At 49.0% G+C, this 21,247-nt stretch overlaps 1 protein-coding gene across 9 annotated transcripts in view; it reads right to left on the bottom strand.

Annotated features, from left to right (window-relative positions):
• ACACA (acetyl-CoA carboxylase alpha) overlaps positions 1–21,247 on the bottom strand; it is a 237,340-nt gene that overhangs the window by 18,297 nt on the left and 197,796 nt on the right. For all 9 annotated transcript variants that reach the window (XM_075904774.2, XM_089772238.1, XM_089772236.1 and 6 more), the window contains 2 exons: positions 8,623–8,777; positions 7,315–7,485 (listed from right to left, as the gene is read on the bottom strand). In XM_075904774.2, coding sequence (XP_075760889.2) covers positions 7,315–7,485; positions 8,623–8,777 — 326 coding nt within the window. The remainder of the gene's footprint in view (positions 1–7,314; positions 7,486–8,622; positions 8,778–21,247) is intronic.

Below are 21,247 nucleotides of genomic sequence, written 5' to 3'. Positions count from 1 at the left end.
AATAAAGCCAATGGGCTGGACCATGGAAGAGTTACTGTTCACGAGCTACCCACAACTTCCTCTCCCCACTTCTCTCGCCTTTGGCAGCCCGGTGACGAGAAGCCGCTTATGGGCAGCCCCAGAGGCATTCTGAGACCCCATGCTCCTGCTTTCCTAGTTTGCGAGGAGGGGGATGGGCTGATAAAATAGGAACATGTGCCTGGTCTGCAGAGCAAACCTTTGGAAACCATTAAGAGCGCACAGAGATCCGAGCCTTCCCCACGCTGCCGGCACAGGGCCGGTGTTTGGACATTACTCAGAACCATCTGCCCAAAAAAGCCACAAACCATCCAAGTTTCGACACCAGTGTCGCGCAGGGGGCTTTCGGAGGCTGCTCTCCTGAGCCAGAGGGGGTTTCCTTCAGCTCCGGTGACCGATCGCAGCACCGTGTGGAATGGAGGTAAAACAGCATCACAATGACTGGGCCCCTCTCTCTCATGCCCACGCTCCATGGACTCGCAGGTCATGTCCACACTTGGCCCATACAGTCCCCAGTGGGGAACCCCATTCAGCCCTTTCTTGGGGTCAAACCCCTGGGCCTGCTAAGAGCGCCCCTCGCTGAGCCTCCAGCATGCCCCGCTCTCACCGGGGGCCCCACCAGGATGTCACTTGTTGTGGACATCCCGGGGCTGCCACTCCCAGAGGGAACAATGCCCCACCTCTCCCTCCCCCTCCTGCAGGCCAGAGTGACTCTCCGTCAGCATAAACTAGGAGGGTCGCAAGGCCGGCAGGCGGGTCTCCCTGAGCACAGCGTGTCCAAGTCTCCGCGGGAAGGCGAGAAGGCCACCCCCGGCGTTCGGGAGCGCTCTGGAAGGCGCTAGGTCGGTGCCACGCGACGTTATTCCGGTTTGATTTTAATAAGACTTGTATAAAATGACTAAAATACCAATTCGTGATTCAAAACGAGAGAGGGTGTTACAATCCCACTGCAGCTACTTCTACAGGGAGCTGCGTGCAAATTTATCTCACACACAGGCTGGACCTCCATGGTCCAGCACCCTTGAGATTTTGCCAGACCAGGGGAGGTCATTTCTGGCCCCCCTGCCACTGGCTCCACCAGACCTGGCCCAGCCACTGGCCAGAGCCAGCAGTCAGCCCTGTTACCCTGCTGGAGCACGCCAGGCTCCAGAGCTGCCGGCGGACTGCTGCCCTGCTGGCATTAGGGCTCCCGACCACCAGCCCTCCACTGAGGGCTCCAACCTGGAGACATCCCCCCGCAATGCTTAGCCTCAGCGAGAGAGGAAGGGTGGGGTTCGCAGAGGGGTTCGACAGTGCCTGGCTACAGCACAGATCCTGCGTGTGACTTAGGGAAGCTCTCACCTCGGTGTCCCAGTCCGTACAGCGCCAAGCACCGTGGAGACCTGGCGCTATCTGGGGCTCTAAGTCAGGGGTGGGCAATAATTTTTGATGGGGGGGGGGACGGGACGGCACGCCAAGAATTTGGAAAGCGGTCGAGGGCCGCACTCTTCCATGGTTATTAATGGAGGGGATGCGGGGTCTGGGATGGAGGTTGGAGCAGAAGGGAGCTTGGGGGAAGGGACTGGGGTGCAGGAGGGAGAGGGGGGTCTGGGAGGGAGTTTGGCAGTTGTGACCTAGGGCAGGGGAGTGAGGTGCAGGGTTTGGGCTGTGACCTAGGGCAGGAGGGGATTGTGATCTGGGGCAGGGGATTGGGGTGCCGGATCTGGGAGAAGGTTCTGGGCACGGGAGGGGGGCAGAGGTTGGAGAGGGGGCAGGGGCTGGGGTGCCAGAGGCAAGCTCGGGCCAAGAGACTTCCCAGCCAGTGGCCTGACCAGCCTGCACGGCCATGTGCTTGTGTCAATAACTGAGCCAGAGAAGAGGGAGGTTCGGTGTTTCGTGTGCTGCGTATTATTCAAACGGGCAGTTCCCATTGGCCAGTTTCTGGCCAGAAGCCAGCCAATGGGATGGTGCCGGGGGTGGGAGTTACACCTGAAGCGTTCCCCTCCCCTCTGGGGTCACAGTTTTTAAAGAGAAATGGCCCCTGAGCAGCATGCAGGGCAAGCAACGGAGCCTGCCTGGGGTTCCCCGCTGCGTCCACAGGTCGGATCCGGTGGCTTGCTGGGCCGGATCTGACCCACGGGTCGTATTTTGCCCAGGCCTGTGCTAGGCACTGCTGGGCTACAAACTCCTATTGATAATTTTCGGTAACTGGAATCATTTCGTGACCAGTTTCATTTGAAACACCATCGAATCATGCTGCCAATTGCAACCTTTTGGCCAAGTAGGCAGCCTGCCCCACCAAATGGGTCCGTTTAACGAGACTGTTGAAGTCCAACGCAATGAGGTCAGAGCCCTCAACAGATAAGGAAACTGCAACTCTGAGTTCTTATTTCCAAACTCTCTGCATCTGACCAGCAGACAACAACACCGCACCGGCTGTAAACAGGCACTTCCAGTCATTTCAAGTACCATCATAATTCACCAGCACTGACTTCTCCAAAGGAAACAAAAAAACCCTGCTACTCAATTATACCGTCCCGATGTCTCAGAATAGCACTTCCACTTCTTTTTGGGCAGAGAAAGGGGGAAGGACAAGAGGGGTTGAACGAAGACACACGACTTCAGAAAGAAGTAGTAGTTTTCCTAAACAAAAGTGTAGGAACATTTTCTTGTTGTAAAGGGGCGTTACCCGAGCTATTTTGCAGAGATGCCAAAAAAACATTGGCCAAAGCTTGCGCAATTTGAAAGAAACAATCTTTGCTGTACTTAAGGCTCTTCTACACCATCTCATAGACTCATAGACTTTAAGGTCAGAAGGGACCATTATGATCATCTAGTCTGACCCCCTGCACAGTGCAGGCCACAGAATCTCACCCACCCCTGCCAGAATAATCCTCTCACCTATATCTCAGATATTGAAGCCTTCAAATACTTTGAAGACCCCAAGATGCAGAGAATCCTCCAGCTGTGATCTGTGCCCCATGCTACAGAGGAAGGCAAAAAACCTCCAGGGCCAATCTACCCTGGAGGAAAAATCCTTCCTGACCCCAAATATGGCGATTAGCTAAACCCTGAGCATGTGGGCAAGACTCATCAGCCAGACACCCAGAAAGTTCTCTATAGTAACTCCTATCATCCCTCCATTGACCTATTTACCACTGATAATGAATGGTCAATTAGTTACCAAGATCATGTTATCTCATCAAACCATCCCCTTCATAAACCCATCTAGTTTAATCTTGAAACCAGATAGATCTTTTGCCCCCACTACTTCCCTTGGAAGGCCGTTCCAGAACCTCACTCCTCTAATGGTTAGAAACGTTCGTCTAATCTCAAGTCTAAATTCCTACTAGCCAGCTTATATCCATTTGTTCTTGTGTCCACATTGGTATTAAGCTTAAATAATTCCTCTCCCTCCCTGGTATTTATCCCTCTAATATATTTAAAAAGTGCAATCATGTCCCCCCTCAGCCTTCTTTTGGTTAAAGTAAACAAGCCAAGCTCCTTGAGTCTCCTTTCATAAGACAGGTTTTCCATTCCTCGGATCATCCTAGTGGCCCTTCTTTGTACCTGTTCCAGTTTGAATTCATCCTTCTTAAACATGGGAGACCAGAACTGCACACAGTATTCCAAATGGGGTCTCACCAATGCCTTGTATAATGGCACTAACACCTCCTTAACCCTACTGGAAATACCTCGCCTAATACATCCCAAGATCGTATTAGCCTTTTTCACAGCCATGTCACAATGGCGGCTCATAGTCATTCTATAATCAACCAGGACTCCGAGGTCCTTCTCCTCCTCCGTTACTTCCAACTGATGTGTCCCCAGCTTATAACTAAAATTCTCGTTATTAATCCCTAAATGCATAACCTTACACTTCTCACTATTAAATTTCATCCTATTGCTATCACTCCAATTTACAAGATCATCCAGATCTTTCTGTATGATCCTTTTCTGAATTGGCAATAGCTCCCAACTTTGTGTCATCCGCAAATTTTATTAGGACACTTCCACTTTTGGTGCCAAGGTCAGTGATAAAAAGATTAAATAAAATTGGCCCCAAAACTGATCCCTGAGGAACTCCGCTAGTAACCTTCCTCCAACCTGACAGTTCCCCTTTCAATATGACCCACTGTAGTCTCCCCTTTAACCAGTTGCTTATCCACCTCTCAACTTTCATATTAATCCCTATCTTTTCCAATTTAACCAATAATTCCCCATGTGGTACTGTATCAAATGCCTTACTAAAGGCCTTACTTATACTGCATTTCCTTTATCTAAAAAATCTGTTACTTTCTCAAAAAAGGAGATCAGGTTGGTTTGGCACGATCTACCTTTTGTAAAACCATGTTGTAATTTTTCCCAATTGCCATTAGCCTCAATGTCTCTAACTACTTTCTCCTTCAAAATTTTTTCCAGGATCTTACATACTACAGATGTCAAACTAACAGGCCTATAGTTACCCGGGTCGCTTTTTTCCCCCCTTTCTTAAAAATCAGAACTATATTAGCAAGTCTCCAGTCAAATGGTACAACCCCTGAGTTTAGAGATTTATTAAAAAATTTTGCTAATGGACTTGCAAGTTCATGTGCAAGTTCCTTTCATATTCTTGGATGAAGATTATCTGGGCCCCCCGATTTACTCCCATTAAGCTGTTCAAGTTTGGCTTTTACCTCGGTAATATCTACCTCCATACCTTTAGTCCCATTTGTTAAGTTACCATTATCCCTAAGGTCTTCATTAGCCTCATTAAAGACTGAAGTAAAGTATTTGTTCAAATATTGGGCCATTCCTAGATTATCCTTAACCTCCACTCCATCCTTAGTAATTAGCGGTCCTACTTCTTTTTTTTTTTTTTTCCTATTTATATGAATAAATCTGTACTGGGCCTTGTTTTTCAAGGATCTGCCTTAACCTATGCCCCCACCACATGCCCACTGCCATTCTCTCCCCCACACAATTTTTTGGGGGGGAGGGAGGGATTCAGTCAGTCACATAATTCAACCTGGGTATTTATTAAAACTACTGAGCCATCATTTTAGAGCGTTCTGTGTAGTTCCAGCATTTCAAATGGCAAAACTAGAATAATTCACTTTCTGAGGGATTCCAGGGACTAATTAGTTAAGTTCTCCCTCCCCACCTCCCGATATCAGGAGAGAGACTTGGAGAGTTTTCCATAAACTGTGTGTAGGCAATGGCGACATGGGAGACCATTAATTACATCCACCCAAAATCCCTGTCCACGATGTTACTCCCAGCACACAGTGAAGAACCCTTTTAGTGCTCACGAGAAGGCTGACGGCCTCTGCTGAGCCATGGAATTCTCTCTGGGGACACGCTGTCCCAACACCGACCTGGACAGGCTACCTCGGAGACTAAAAGGAGTTTGTTTCCATGACCTAGTCTTTGGCCTCTGGGGAGGCTGCCCACAAAGGGGCCCGTGAGATATCCCTAGCCCGAGAAAGAGATGCTCTTAGTACAGGGGTGGGTAAATTTTTGTAGGGGGACCACTTCAATGTTGATAGTGGCCTCAGGCAGAAGGGGCGGGGCCTCAGGCAGAAGGGGCGGGGCACACTAGGAACACCATGCAGAGGGGGGAGGGGAGACTTTGCACACTCCCCTGTGGGGTGGGGGAGCATGGGAGGTGTCTCCCCTCCCCCCCGTCCCACAGCAGTTCCCTCTGCTGCTGTGCACCCCTGGCATGGGGAGGAGACTTTGGTGCTCCTCCCACCCCCTGGTCTTGATTGGCCTGGGAGCGGGAGCACCACAGGGCGGGTCGTGGGCTGGATCACAGCTTGGCGGGCCAGATGCGGCTCGCGAGCCAGACCTTGCCCACCCATCTTAGTAGCATGTTTTCTCTTCCTGTTCCCCAGGAAACATTCCAGCCCTCTGAGCACTTCAGGGCAGAACACACTTCATTTCACTAACCCCCCCGCGGTCAGGCTCATTCCACAGGTGCTCAACTGCTAGTGCCGACGTCCACTCCCCCCGGCCACTGCAGAGTTCAGATCAAGTAGCTACGACAGACCGACCAGTGTCACCTTCATACCGACCGCTCCCGATCGGCTCGTTTGGGCTCGTTCCCCCAACGTACTTTCCTCTTTTTTGTACTTTATACCAGTGGTCCCCAACTGGTCGATCTTGGAGCCTCTGACGGGATCCTGACTAGTTTGGCCAAGAGGCTGTCAAGGGCCTGAACTTCAGCTGCCCCTCCCCCCACTGCTGCTCATCTCCTGCCCTTTATCTTGGAGCTGCCTCTCCTTCCGGTGAGTCGCCTTTTTGCTGGGCAGGGCAGGGAGAAGGGGCGCTGATGTCAATGTGCCTCCTCCCACTGTATCCTCTCTCCACAGAGCAGAGAGAGGGCCCAGCAGGACTTGGGAGGGAGTTTGCTGGCTGCTTTAGGGAGTCCCCCAGGGCTGTGGAGGGGTGAGCCTGCCTTAGCCCCACTGCACCACCACCCAGGAGCCACCAGCAGTGCCCAGCTGGAGCCCACATCCTACCCCAAACTCCTACCCCAGCCATGAATCCCCTTCTGCACCTCAAGCCCCCCCACATCCAAATGCTGTCCCAGACCCTGCACCTAGAACCCCACCTCCATTCCAACTGCCTGCCCCAAGAGAAGCTCAGAGCCCCTCTCACACTCCAGATCCATTCATCCAAGACCAGAGCCTGCACCCAAACCCTCTGCCCCAGCCTGATGAGAGAGGGAGGGAGGATGGAGTGAGCAGGGGCGGGGCCTTAGAAGGGGTGGAGGGAGGTGGGGCAAGGGGATTTATATTTGAGCTAGATCTTGGATTGCACTTAAATTCAAAACGTGATCTCATGCTTAAAAGGGTTGGAGACCCCTGTTCTATACGGTCTCTATTTACTTCAGTACCGGTGGAAGAGGGGAAGAAAGAAAACGCAAGCAAAGCCATTCTGCTACAACAGCCGACCTAGGAGAACATGGGCTGCCGACGGCCCGTCCTTCACCACCGCAGTCAGGGGAAAACCGACCGAACGTGAAAAACGTTTTCCTCTGACCGATCCCGTAATCCCACTTGACCACGTTGCTGACGTGACGCAGCATTTCCTGCATCTCATCACCCACGCAGCGTAAGCTAAGGCTTGGAGCACGCACTGCCCCGTCATTCCTAGCAGTCTGACTGCCAGGCCCAGCTGGCATGCCTCTGGACTTCCCTCCACCGTCCCCCTCTCTGAGTCACCAATAACGCAAGACATTCCCATTAGAGCCCCACACCCGCCTGTCCCTGGTGGAAGGTCACTGAACTCAACTGTGAAGGCGCACGGATTGGGGCACCGGCTTTGCTTTACCTTCACTGTCCCCTCGACTTCCACGAACCAGCGCCTCAGCATGGCCTGGATCTGTCCGTCGGTCAGCTCAGGATTGGCATCGTGGATCTTCTTCTTGACCAAGTCTTCCAGCAGGAGGCGCCGTAGTCTCCAGTAGAAGAACGTGCGGGAGGTTTTCCACTCAAGAACATCCTGCACGAGACCCCGAGGGGGAAAGAGAAGAAATAAGGGAGGGCAAAGAGCCCAGAGCCATATGCAACTTCCTCCGTTTAAGGCAGGGTGCATGGGACCACCAGCGTGGGGCTCAGAGGTGAAGCAAGTCGAAGGTCAGTGCATGGCTGCGAGCCTCTCCCAAGCTGCCTGCTGGAGCATATGGGCCCCCTCAGGCAGAGCACTGGAGTCGTAAGAGGAGGGATGTTGTACCTGTTTGGGGTGGGAAGGTGACCGGAAGGGAGCGTCTATCACAAGATACTGGGTTTGGAAGCAAAATATTGGTGACCCGAGGCCCATTTACCCTTAAAGTCCCCTCAACTCATGGAGAATCGTGTGCTGCCCGAGTCCCTGCCTTTCTTACCACTGCGGGCTGAGGAAAGCCTGACTTGGATCTATTCAGCTACGTTGCTTGCAAAATAAAAACACAAGGGCAAAAAGTATTCTGAGTGATGGGACTCTCTTCCCTTCCACAGCAGCACATGCCAAACTAGCAGCCCAAATCCCCCCAAACATGTCCATGCTCCAAGCTTCCCCATGAACTTCAGACGGCCCTTGGAAAGCACTCAGAACAATTAACTGAGGCCAGGTCAAGGCTTCGACCACAGAGCTGGACTTGACTATTCTCCTACAGCCCACCGAGTCTCCTCACTGCTCTAACAGGGACATCTAAAGAGCACAGAATGCATCCATTGAGTGCCGCCACATCCCAGCTCTCCGCCCGTGAATGCAGCGTCACAGGAAAGGGAGGTGTCTGGGGAGGGTTTTTTTTTTTTATATATCAGCTGGTTACAGGCTGACAAATGACTGTGGAACCACAAAACGCCGCAGGCTAGGTAAGGGGGCTGGAAACCACAAAACATTCGTGCTAAGCCAGAGAGCTGCACAACCAACTGCAGATGGGGTGGGACTGGAAGGGATTCTGCTGCGGCAAGAATTATTCACAGGGGGCGCTTGGGCATGAGGTTTGCTGGGAGCATGAGTCTGATCCTGCTTTGCTCCATCAGTAACTGGCTGGGGCTTGCAAGGGGCTGGGACGACGTCCTTGCTTGCGTTCAGGGCAGGCAGGCAGGCTGGGCTTTGGGACAGGAAGTACAAGAAAGGATCCATTATACTTACAGTGATAACACCCTTCTCCTGCATCCGGCCTGGCGTGTCATGCAAGTCAGCAAACTGCACAGCTACCTGGTGGTAAATGGGAATTAGGAACTCCTCCCGTTCCTTCAGCTTGGTCTCCAGCTCCTTCCGCTCTGCTGGGCTGAGCTCTGGGGTGCCTGGAATCAGACAATGCCGCCCATTAGAAGCCCCAGCACGGTTAAAGTAGGTGTGTGCCAAGACACTCCCCCCCCCCCGCCCGTTTTGGGAGACTAACCCACCTCCTGCTTACTGTCTGTGATCATGTTAGCGAGTGGCTCGGTTTTCCAGGTGGAAGATGATGCTACTAATCTACCTATGTCGCCAGGCAACTGTGGGGATTCATTAGTTAATGTTGGGAAGGTGAAAGTCAACATGATTACATTGTTCATTATTCTCAGGGCGGCTGTATTAACAGCTCTAAACAACCACACACACTAATAAGGCAACCTCTTACAATTATAAAATCCTAATGGCAGGTCAAAATGACATCTCCATGAGAGCCAGGTACTCGCAACGTCTCCCTGTTTTGTCATCGGTCACCACCACTTGGAACTCCAGTTCATACAGCCCAGTGTTCCCTGTAAGCTGGGCGCTTGGGCAACCCCACCCAGAGGAGATTCAAACGCCGCCCAGCTGATTGGCAGAGCGTTTCCAGTATCCAGAGTCGTGTTTTTCCTGGTGGTGCACATCCGCACGACTCGGCGCACATAACAAAATGTATTCCGCACATGGTTGGAAAAAAAATTAAGAGGGGCCACCAGCACAGTCCCGTCGTAGCTGCGCCACTGAACTGTGCAGGTGCGTGAGGCTGGGTGGCGAAGATGGAATGAAAACCCAGAGGTGGGACGATTGTCCTCTCAGAGAACATGCCCTTAATGTTGGAGGAAGAGTCCAGGTCAAACCTAGGTTTGTCCTGCTCATCTGTATCCTGAAGCAGCCAGGCACACGGAGTCTGTGAACATGGGAGCTCCCTACCCACAGACCGACATTCTTGGACACTCCTTACCAGATCAACTGTGCAGGTAAGGAGGCAGTTGTTTCTCCAGAAGTGGGATTAGGAAAGAGATCCCTCTTCCTGCTGAACGATGGGGGTGACAGGCTTGGGTCAGCTCCCTGCACCCTAGGACTCAGGAAGTTTGGACCCTGGGCCAAAGCTTGCAAATGGGGCCCATGATGGTCACTGCCAAACCAAAAACCCTGATCTGAACAGCACCAAACTCTGGATCTGAAATCTGCTGCTGAGGCCCCCCATGTGGGCCTGCATTCCAAAAAGCCAGCTCCTTCCAAAACCATCCACAGTCATTCTCCCAGAGGTTTGGCACCCGAATGGGGGAAGATCCGGTCTTGTTCTTTGGGGTACTGGGCAGTATCACTGAATGCCTGCGTGCGCGGTCACACACACACAGCATGGGGTGGGAGTGTGCGCGTGTGGGTCACACTGTCCAGTCACGGATCTACAAAGAAGGAACCATCAGACTAGAGTTCTCCAGGCAGATCCAGCCATGCGCCAAACTCTATGGTCCTCCTGGCCTACAGTATGCTCTTCAGCCTGTGAGGGTGCCTAACTCCATCACCACCCATCTCACGCTGACACTCTGCCCCTCACCTCTGCACAAAACACTCGCCGATTGAACGGCCTTCACCCGCTCACTGTGTGCGTTACTGACTCTGTATATTAAGTCATCGCAGGGCACATCGCCTGTGGGGCCCGCCCACCCTCTGCCAAGTCCAAAAAGACTGAAAACCTTTCCTGGAAAAAGCAAAAGCTCAGAGCTTAGTGTAGGCCAAGCCAGGTTCCTGTCGAGGCTGCAGCTTGCAGCCAGGTTCTGTTTTGGAACAGGTAGCAGCCTCCCCTAGAAAGACAAACAGGACTAGATATTCCAGAGCAAGATGGGAAGGGTCATCGCCTGCTACCCACGGCAAAAGCCTTATTGATTACGGTAGCGATAGAGCCAGGTGGCAAGGACAGATCTATAAAACATTGGCTCAGCCCGTCAGCGCTTAGTAACACCAAGCTGGGTTTCAACTCCCCTTCTTTCAAACGTAACAGCGTTCCCACCAAGCCATCCCTTCACTTGTACAGGCACCTCCATGAGGCCTCGTCAACACCTGGCGTTTGTGAGGCTCTGATCAATGCTTCTGCAATGTTCCCTAGAAATGGCTGGAAAAATGGTAATGCTGAGCTACACTGGCCAGTCAACCTTTGTGAGCAAGAAACCTTTCTAAATGAAGCGACAGGAAGCTTCTACTCCTGTGATTTAAATGCTAATGAATGAAGCCGTGATGTAGACGAGTTAATGACAGGACTTAGCCCCGTAAAATTAACAACGTCTCAACAGAATGTTTTAGTTTCCTGAAACTCCAGACCAGGTCTCATGCAAACACACACACAGTCATTTGACACTTTCCTAGCATTTATTTCCTACTAGTATTTATCAGCTTTCACAGTCTCACGACAGAAGCGGCACAAGTTATGCTGAGAGATGCTACAAAAGGTCAAACGTTTTTATTCATTTAAAGCTACTTGCCGTCAATCAAGGCACACCGTGTGTGAGCACACACAGGAACTTGGAGGGCAGGATGAGAAATGTGTCCAAAAGACACTGTCCCCGCAAGCGTGTTCATTTCATGTGAAAGTTCTGAGCTCGCAATGAAACGCGGTAGCTTGGAATAACAGTTTAACGTTCGGATTACTGTAGCCTTGGGGAAGAACCCAGAAGTGAAGATGGGCTTGGGTTCTGCCTCAGCCAACGCTCTGACACACACTCCTAGACGCTGTCCCAGCCAGAAGACATTCCCGTACAAAGCGCGTGAGCTGCGAGGTGGCTTTGCACTGCGTAGCAACGGAAACCAGGACTCATCCAAACTCATCTTCAGCGGAGACCTAGAAAGCGTCTCTACCCCCCGCTCTGAGAGAACGGCTCGTTAAAATCATTCCTAACTGTGGCCATGTTGCCATGGGACCGAGGACTGAAACGCTCCCTTGCTCTGTCACTGGGCCACCGTTACCCTTGGTGCAAGCCCGTGCAGCTCCCTCGAGTTGCACTCACCCATGGCAGGGCGAGCCTGGCCCCGAGCCCAGTGTGCGGCCCGCAGGCGAATTCTCTCCCACAGCCACACAGCACAGGGGCGTGAGCAGAGGCAGGGGACCTCCTGCCAGCCTGGGTGGGATTTGAGCACGTCGCCAGATGCTCTGCTGAACTGTGAACTTCCCACCGACACCAGGGCCCGGGCGGCGACCCTCCTGCTCCCCACCCGTTAGCAAGCGTGGGTGGGGGAAAAGCTGGGTGACAGGCCTCTGAAAGCCAGGTCAGGGACTAGTTTCACTTCAAGCCCTGGTAAGAAATAACCCTCCTTTACACTTCTACCGCACCTTGCCCTTGAGGGAATGGCTTTACAAGCACTCACCCACCTCAGCGCCCAGGGCTCTCACTGTAGAGAGGGGAAAGCGAGGCAGGGAGAGGTTCAGTGACTTGCCTAGTAACACAGAAGGGCCTGTAATAAAAGCCAGGACTTGACTGTCAGTCCCCTTTCTCCAGCAGTGGGACATTCCTTTCCTCATTGTCGGCCGCTCCTCTGATGCTCTTGCTACGCGGTGGGGCGCTATGTGAACGCCACCAGCCTTTTGCTCTTCATTGTTTCTGACGCCCTATCAGTGGGATTAAGTATCATGAAAGGAGAACATCTAGTGTCGAGCTTCCTGGCCAGGGGGTGTGGGAGGCAATTGGGTGGAGGGGGGGGGGGGAGAGAGGCTTGTCACCATCACTTCTCTGGTGCATACAGTGCCAGGCTGAGCCACAAGCTGCCCAAGGTGAAAGGACCAAGTTCTGGAATCAAACTAGGGCAGGGGTGGGCAATAATTTTTAAAAGGGGGCCATTTCAGAAGGGGCGGGGCCAGGAGACTACTTGTGCCCCCCCCCCCCTCCCGATTGGCCTGGGGTGGGAGAGCAGGAGAAGTTTAAAAACAGCTGGCAGTTCCCTGCAAGCAAGTAGCAGGAGGAGACCACACCCTCCCTCTGCCCCCAGGCCAAACCGCCGGCATGTCTCTCTAGCGGCTATGCACCCCTAGCAGGGCGGGGAGAGGATGCAAGAGACTTTGCATGATTGGCCTGGGGGTGGGAAGCACACAAAGCTCCCCCCAACCCCACCAAAGGCACACACGCTCCCCCACCCCGATTAGCCTGGGGGCAGGGGAGCGGCAGGGAGGGCGCAGGCTGGATCCACTGGCGGAGGGCCCTTTGCTCACCCCTGAGCTAATGCAACTGTGAGCCCAGCCAAGCCAGAGTCAGCACCATGGACAGCACAGCGGCTCCCTCAGCAAGGTTGGGGCAGGACTCAACGCTCCTGTTCCCTTCAATACGTTTGGAAGCAGGCCCTACCTGAGCTCTGCAGATGGACACCGCCCTGTCTGCTCCGTGCAGCATGTGCTGGTTTTCAGTAACATGCCATCCTGCACCGTGATTTTTTAAGACAAGTTCAGACCCTAACCCCCCCCCCCCCCCCTTCCCTAAAATCACTGGTCACTTTACAATAATTTCTGCAATTCAGGTATTTGTTTTTTAAATGGCCTTCAACGTGGCCATTATAGATCTTTCTGAAAATGAATGAAAGTTTTAATTAAGAGGCACCGGTGTGTTTATAGGTGAAGGATTTAAAAAATAACGGTTTGAAGTTCATGTTTCTCTACACTCCTGAAATGGCAGCGCCTGCACGTTAGAACACTCATGTATTCTAGGCTGTCTGCCACCCTCTTGTACAGACAAACCAGCTAGGCCCAGTAATGATTTAGGTGAGATTAACAAATATGTCAATGTCTATTTTCTGCTTAATTTAAAAGCAGCGTCTATAAAGATTTTTGACTTCTGAACCCTGTTCTCCTGAAAGAAAGAAGGTAACAATGAGGAGGGGGGGATAAAGAGTGATTATCCTATCATTGATCGTTTGTCAGGGGCATTTCTTATTCACTGGACTATTGTAGAAAGCTAAGCTCTCGATCAATCCTCTAAGCCCCCTGTACAATTAAATATCTTGGAATGGTTTTCTTTCTTTTCTAGCCACATCTTGAGGCCTCGGGGTTTCTCGGAGAGCTGGGGTTATTTATTTATTTTTATTTCACAAAGTCTCCATTCAAGAATCTTACCCCAGCAAGAAAGGTGATAAAAAAAAAATTGGGGTGATTCTTTTGCTCTAAAGAAACAGCTGAATTTCCAAAGAATAGGTAGTCAAAATGTCAATTGAAAAAATGATTATAGTAGCTGTCAAATAGCATTGCACATCGCTAGAGCCTAAAAGCACTCGATCCCCACTTTTTAGAGGTGGGGAAACTGAGGCATGGGGCGGTGAAGTGAATTGTCTACGATTACCCAAAAGACTATTGGGCAGAGCTCAGGAGATAACCTAGGCCTCCTGCATGCCAGGCCAGTGCTCTGTCCAATAGGCTATACTGCCTCCCAATATATATATGGGATAGGGGACGTGTGTGTATATATAAAGGCATTACTGTTTTTAGCCTTTATCTTCTAAGCAGCAGCAACCATTAAAATAAGACGTGATAATTCTACAGCATCTTTTGCCCATCTATCTCAAGGTGCTATTAGCACTAGCCCACGAAAGGAGCCAGCTATATTTAAAAGCACCGGTTGGAGCCAGGGTCCATTTTTTTGTTATCTGTAGATTCAGCACCTGGCCCACTAAGGCCCTAATCAGGTGTGGTCTGAACAAGGCCTTTGTAAGCTCTGGAGTCTGAAGCAGAAGCTCCTCCCGGAGCCTGTTTCTCACCAATGCGCAGGGACAGGTGTACATGCTTTACAGCCGGTGATCAGAGCCACTTCGGAGAAGCTGCCCTCCCCCGGGCAGATTAACAGTCGAGCCTCAGTGATCAATCTACAGGAGCCTTCTCCCGTGCAGCGCTCTGACCCTGCGTATCCATTTATACTCCCCTCCAAAAGTTAAGGGGAGAAATCGCAGCAGCGAAAGCAAGATCTAAACTATTTTGATTTGTGCCCCATTCAACAGAACGTCTTTCGGAGATACAGGCCAGTGCTCTGGCTCTCCCCTCCCATGTACGTGTCTCGGAGAACCACTGATAGGCACAGTGTCCTGCCGTGATTACAACCTGCTGGAATGTCAGGGCGCAGGCTGCCTTTAATAAAGTTCCTGCCAGATGGAAATGGCTCCGCGGGACCATGAATCACAACTTCCCATAACAGTTAGTAGCAAAGTGCTTTTTTTAAATATGACCAGTTTAACAGGCTAGACAAAATGACTTCGAGAAATGTTATCGTAGCTTCCCTCTGATTGCAGAGAGCTGGGCAGCTGCTGAATCAATTTGATGGTTTACGGTTTCTCAGCTATTAATATGGGGGATATTCTCCTCTGCCCTCAAGGCGCAGCCTTGTACAGAAAAGCTCTAGTTGCTTCCTGTTGCCTCTTATACATGCCAGTAAAGACGCAGGCCTTAGCCCAACCTCCAGGCTTCTCACTCAGAGCCTTGTTGAGGCAGAACTTCATTCACTTTGAGGATGCTTGACCCCACAAGAGTGAAGTTTACACCTTATCATCGAATATCAGAACTGGAAGGGACCTTGAGAGGCCATCAAGTCCAGTTCCCTGCTCTCACGGCAGGTAGATCATCCCTGACAGGTGTCTGTCTAACCTGCTCTTAAATATCTCCAGTGATGGAGATTCCATAACCCCCTTAGGCAATTTATTCCAGTGTTTAACCACCCTGACAGTTAGGAACTTTTTCCTAATGTCCAACCTAAACCTCCCTTGCTGCAGTTTAAGCCCATTGCTTCTTGTCCTAGCCTCACAGGCCAAGAAGAACAATTTCCCCCCCTCCTTCCTGTGACACCCTTTTAGATACTTGACAACTGCTATGATGTCCCCTCTCAGTCTTCTCTTTTCCAAACTAAACAAGCTCAGTTCCTTCAGCCTTGCATCATCGCTCACGTTCTCTAGACCTTTAATCATTTTTGTTGCTCTTCCCTAGACCTTCTCCAATTTCTCCACATCTTTCTTCAAATGTGGTGCCCACAACTGGACATAATTCTCCAATTGAGGCCTAATCAGTGCAGTGCAGAGCAGAGCAGAGCAGAGCAGAGCAGAGCAGAAGAATGACTTCTCGTGTTTTGCTCACAACTATTCTGTTAATGCAACCCAGAATGAGGTTTGCTTTTTTTGCAATAGTATCACACCGTTGACTCATATTTAGCTTGTGGTCCACTGTGATCCTAGATCCCTTTCTGCCGTACTCCTTTCAAGACAGTCACTTCCCATTCTGTAAGTGTGAAACGGATTGTTCCTTCCTAAGTGGAGCACTTTGCATTTGTCCTTATTAAAAGTTCATCCTATTTACCTCAGACCATCTCTCCAGTTTGTCCAGATCATTTTGAATTAGGACCCTATCCTTCAAAGCACTTGCAACCCCTCCCAGCTTGGTATCTGCAAATTTAATCATTATACTCTTTATGTCATCATCTAAATTGTGGAAGAAGATATTGAATAGAACTGGTCCCAAAACAGACTCCTGTGGAACCCCACTTATACCCTTCCAGCATGACTGTGAACCATTAATAACTACTCTCTGAGAACAGTTATCCAGCCAGTTATGCATCCACCTTATAATAGCCCCATCCAAGTTGTATTGGCCTAGTTTATTGATAAGAAGGTCATGCGAGACCATATCAAATGCCTTACTAAAGTTTAGGTATCCCACGTCCACCGCTTCTCCCTTATCCACAAGGCTTGATATCCTATCAAAGAAAGTGATCAGATTGGTTTGACATGATTTTGTTCTTTACAAATCTATGCTGGCTGTTACCTATCACCTTATCTTCCAGATGTTTGCAGATGAATTGCTTCATTACCTGCTATTGCCTGGCACAGAAGTTAAACTGTCTGGTCTGTAGTTACATGGGTTTTTGTTATTTCCCATTTTATAAATGGGTACTATATTTGCCCTTTTCCAGTCTTCTGGAATCTCACCCAACCTCCATGATTTTTCAAAGATGACAGCTAAAGGCTCCGATACCTCCTCTATCAGCAACTTGAGTATTCTAGGACGCATTTCATCAGGCCCTGGTGACTTGAAGACATTTAACTTTTCTAAATAATTTTTAATTAGTTCTTTATTTTAACTTCTAATCTTACCCCATTTCCACTAGCATTCACTATGTTACCATCAAATTCCTTGGTGAAGACCGAAACAATCAAATCATTAAGCACCTCTGCCATTTCCAAGTTCCCTTGGTGTACGTGAAACTCCTACTGACAGTAACTTCACGTGGAAGATGCCAAGCAAAACAGCACACTCTTCTGCCTCCAGGGCAAAGTCGAACGGACGACTTCTGATGAATTCCTGCCCAGAGATTGAAGCCCTTTGCTGTAAGTCTCAGGATTTGGGAAACCAGCAAGGAGCTTTTCCTTTGGTTCTTGGATTCAAATTTTATCCCCCTCATGAATAATGGGGATCTGGGAAATTAACTACGGCCAATGGTGGACAACCTGTGGCCCTCGGGCTGCATATGGCTCATTGGGCTTCTATGTGTGGCCTGCCAGACATTTTGTTTTCTGTTGCCCTTGGACACGGTTGCTAGACTCCGCCGTTTTCCATCCATGCTTTTTCCTACCAGTGCGATTCACATGACATGCACACGAAGCAAGGGCAGGTGTGCACGGATTGCTCATAACACTGACTAAGAGTTGCGTGCATCCAACCAAAGCGCTGCGACGGTTCCGTCAGCACACCCCACAAATTCCAGGTACGCCAGCGCTGTGAGTGACACTTCCCTATCCCGGGAGACCGCCTTGCTTACGACAGTCTTGCAGCCCACTGAGAGGAAGGAGAGCCCCTCATGCAGCCCACTCACTAGCCTCGGTTGCCCACGGCTGGCCCAGAGTGTTGATTTTTAAGAGCGTTTTGAACAAAATCATAAGTCTATAGAAGGACACGAACATGCTTGCTCCCAGCAACACAGGGATGGGAGCACTTCCCTGGCCTACCCGAGTGTTGAAATGAGGGGTTTTGAGGGTTGAAAGAACATTAAGGCACCAACACAGCAAGGCACCTAAACTTGTACTCAAGTCCATCTCTACTCTGCAAGCACGTGTGCAAGGCCCACTGCACAGGGAGGGACCATTGAAATGAGCCCTAAGCCAATAAGTGGAGGCAGCCAGAGCATCCTACCTCAATGCAAAGTGGGACACATGCTGTAGGAGTCCACTTACGTGAAGTGAGCAATAAAGGGTTAGACTGGTGAACAGCGTGCCCCCAGAAATGGCATGTGTACACTTTTGTGTGTTTTTCCCCAAGCACACAACTAGCGAACTTGTTCAAATCAAATGCACAAATACAAACTGCGGACCAGCTGGCTAGGAAGTAGGACTGCAGAAATGGACCGGGATGTTCTAGTGCAGTGTGTCGCAACCTTTTTTTTTTTTTTTTTTTTTTAAATAAAGTACCCCTTTTTCCTATATATAAATACCCCAAGTACCTACAGTTTTCAGACACACAATTTTTTTTCTACCATTGCAACACATCTTTTTAAACAATTTAATTGTAGCCAGGCAGGGGATGAAATTTTGGGGTGTAAAAAGTACAAAAATAATGAAGCGCTGTAAAACGTAAAACGAAAATTCAGTTTTCTCCAAATTTCAGTTGTGCTGACGTAGCCTCACCCCAAGACTTCTCTCGAGTACCCCTAAGGGTACTCGTACCACTGGTTGAGAAACACTGTTCTAGTGGATCACAAATTGAGCATGAGCCAACAATGTGATAACAGTTGCAAAAAGACTAATATTCCGGGGTCTATTAACAGGAGTGTCAGATATAATGCATGGGAGGTAACTCTTCTGCTCTAGTAGTAGGCACTGATTAAGCCTCCTTATTTTGTCCTATTTACATCAGACCATTTCTCTAGATTGTCTAGATCATTTTGAACAATGACCCTGTCCTCCAAAGCAGTAGGGATACAGGTGCGGAAATACACCTCTCCACACACCATGCCCAACTGTCGTCAATCTCACTGATGCAGACACTCAAAGAGGATGGTCAACTCATCATACGGCCTACCTATGGGGAGATCTTACTGCACAAATAAAATATTTTCCATTGCACCATGAGTGAAACACTTTGATAAGGACAATGGGAACAATTTAGGGCCAGGTCCTGCTTTCATGAACGCCATTTTGCCATTGCCTTCAATTCAAATGGGACCATGCCCACTCGTTTATCACACGCTATTCTTATTGCCTTCCAGATGGTAATAAAGAACATGCTGCACAATAAAGCATTATATGTCATTTCTGTTTGAATCCTAAAGCTTCCTCTCGCACATTAACTAAAAAAACAACAACAACAACAACAACTTTGAATGAAAACAGAGTACCTGTATTTTTCATAGAATACCTGTATTCACAACTTTCTGTGGCTAACTGTGCTTTCAAGAGAAGCTAGTCATTCTAGATTCCTCTTTACACCGGTCTTGTTGCTCTGAAGCATACACTGTCACATAATATAGCATAACGCTGAGTGGCATTTTAATAAAACATTAAACTAATGAAGATTTCGGCAATAGTGGTAGAAAATTGATAATGACCAGATTTATGTCAAATTATTCAATATCTGTCATCCTTCCCTGTTCCCACCCCCCACGCATGGAAGTCAAAATCTAGTGTCTGAACGTTCCCGGAATGAAAACACAAATGTCGCTGTACTCTTTACCCACCCCTGTGGCTCAAGGCACACGTATATGAAGATCCCCCTCTTCCCCGGTGCTCAGCAGCTCCACAGAAATGATGACAGCCATTCAGGGGTTAAAGAGAGGCAGTGAACCCCCAGTTAATGAGTAAGAATTCAGCAGGCAGTGTAAGATAAATGGAGCTTTCTCTGCTTCTGCTGGAGTCAGCATGAACTGCGGCCCCGCGGCTTGTTTGTGGCAAATGGAGTGCACGAAATATCAAAGGGCAGTGATCCAGAAGAAGACCGACTTTGACAAATTTTAAATTGGCCAGAAAGAAAACCCAGCAAAAAAAATTATGCAATTCGCTGTGTCCTGCAATCTTGCCTTTCCTGCTATTGTACGGAATTAGTGGCAAAACAACAGCAATGATCGCATGATGTTGGGAGCAATTAAGAGCCATCTAAGTGAGATGCTTATCAGTGACTGAAGCTTTTAGGGCTCTCTCTATGTACAGTTGTAAGTGACTTGCTCTTGTGTTGCAGTCATTTTAATTAAAGTATATGGAGTAATTATCCTGTTTAGAGAAAGGAGGAACAACAAAACCACCCCATGCAGTCTGCCTTTGGATTTTCGAGAAACTCTGTTACAGAAAAACATATGCCCTTTATCTCTCTCATCCCAAAGAGGATGGCGCAGGAGTTACAGCCAGTATGATTTAGGGTTGTTTTCTAATAGCATCTGATGGAATGGAAGGGATTCAGCACTTGAGTTCAATGTAACCAAAATCATCAGGTACAAACCACACAACAGAAAATTTGTAAGGGAAAGACATAAAATATTTGCTACTCTCCTCTGCTGCTAGGAGATTAAAATCCAAACAGCCCTTTTTGTTCCAGGACGGTGTCTACACATGCTTGCGACTGGACTAATTGGCTAGTGTCATGGAAGAGACCATCATTTGGAGGGTGGGTGCTGTTAATTTGAGAAGAACAGGACCTTCCCCGGTGCTGCTGTGGTAAATATTCTTAAAATGGTGCTCCTGCAGCAGTGCTATTTATCTGCACACACAAGTGCTGACTGCTCAGCGCACAATCTTCTGTAACCACACATCTGATTTCCCCTGCTCCTCAGCTCTAGAGACTGCCCCTTTGGTATGGGACATTTTCCACCCAGCACAAGGAAGTCCAGAAAAATCACCTCCTGGTAGTTTAGCTGTGAATGTTGACGGACGGGGTTCAGAATTAAGTTGCAGCCTTTTAACTAAGCAGGGTAAAGCACTGCTATTGTGAATATACTTGGATTCTGTGCTAGGTTACCAAGATTTGTTGGTCAGGTTTATCTACCTGACACTGGCAAGTCAAACGTGGCCCAAAATTCAGAGCTGGTGAAAATAAGCTTTTACCAAAACTAAAAATATTAGAAATTTGCATATCAGTGCTACGGAACCAGTTTATTTGAACAAATATTCCAAGTGGAAGTGGCTAATCTGCTTTCCCAGCAGAAAGAAATGCAAACAAACAAAAAAAAAAATCAACAGCAGTGAGAAAAAATTAAATGAGATTTTAAAAATTATTTTGTTTTCAAACAAGTTTCAGAATGTCATTTGTAACTATGGTTAGATTTCTTTTTTTAAAAACTTTGATGGCATCCCTTTTCAATTATTATTCTTGGTCAAAGATATACCAGAATGGCTGTGGTGTATGCATGTGTATACAATTGTTTTGTTCTGAATTTAAAAAAACAATCAATTATAACAGCAATAGCAACAATTTATCATACATGTACATAGCACCTTTCAAGCTGACTAATCCCAAAGGGGTTTATAAATTTAAACATACAAACATGTACTAGGAACTCTTCTTCCACTACTAAAACATACCTAATTCTGGGCACGAATGGCGGCTTTTGACGAGTATACTATAGGA

The sequence above is a fragment of the Pelodiscus sinensis genome, chromosome 21 (genome assembly GCF_052426305.1).
Source record: "Pelodiscus sinensis isolate ZL-2025 chromosome 21, ASM5242630v1, whole genome shotgun sequence".
Lineage (NCBI taxonomy): Eukaryota > Metazoa > Chordata > Testudines > Trionychidae > Pelodiscus > Pelodiscus sinensis.
The sequence above is the reverse complement of the archived record's forward strand: the minus strand, read 5'-3'. Positions and strand labels throughout refer to the sequence as shown.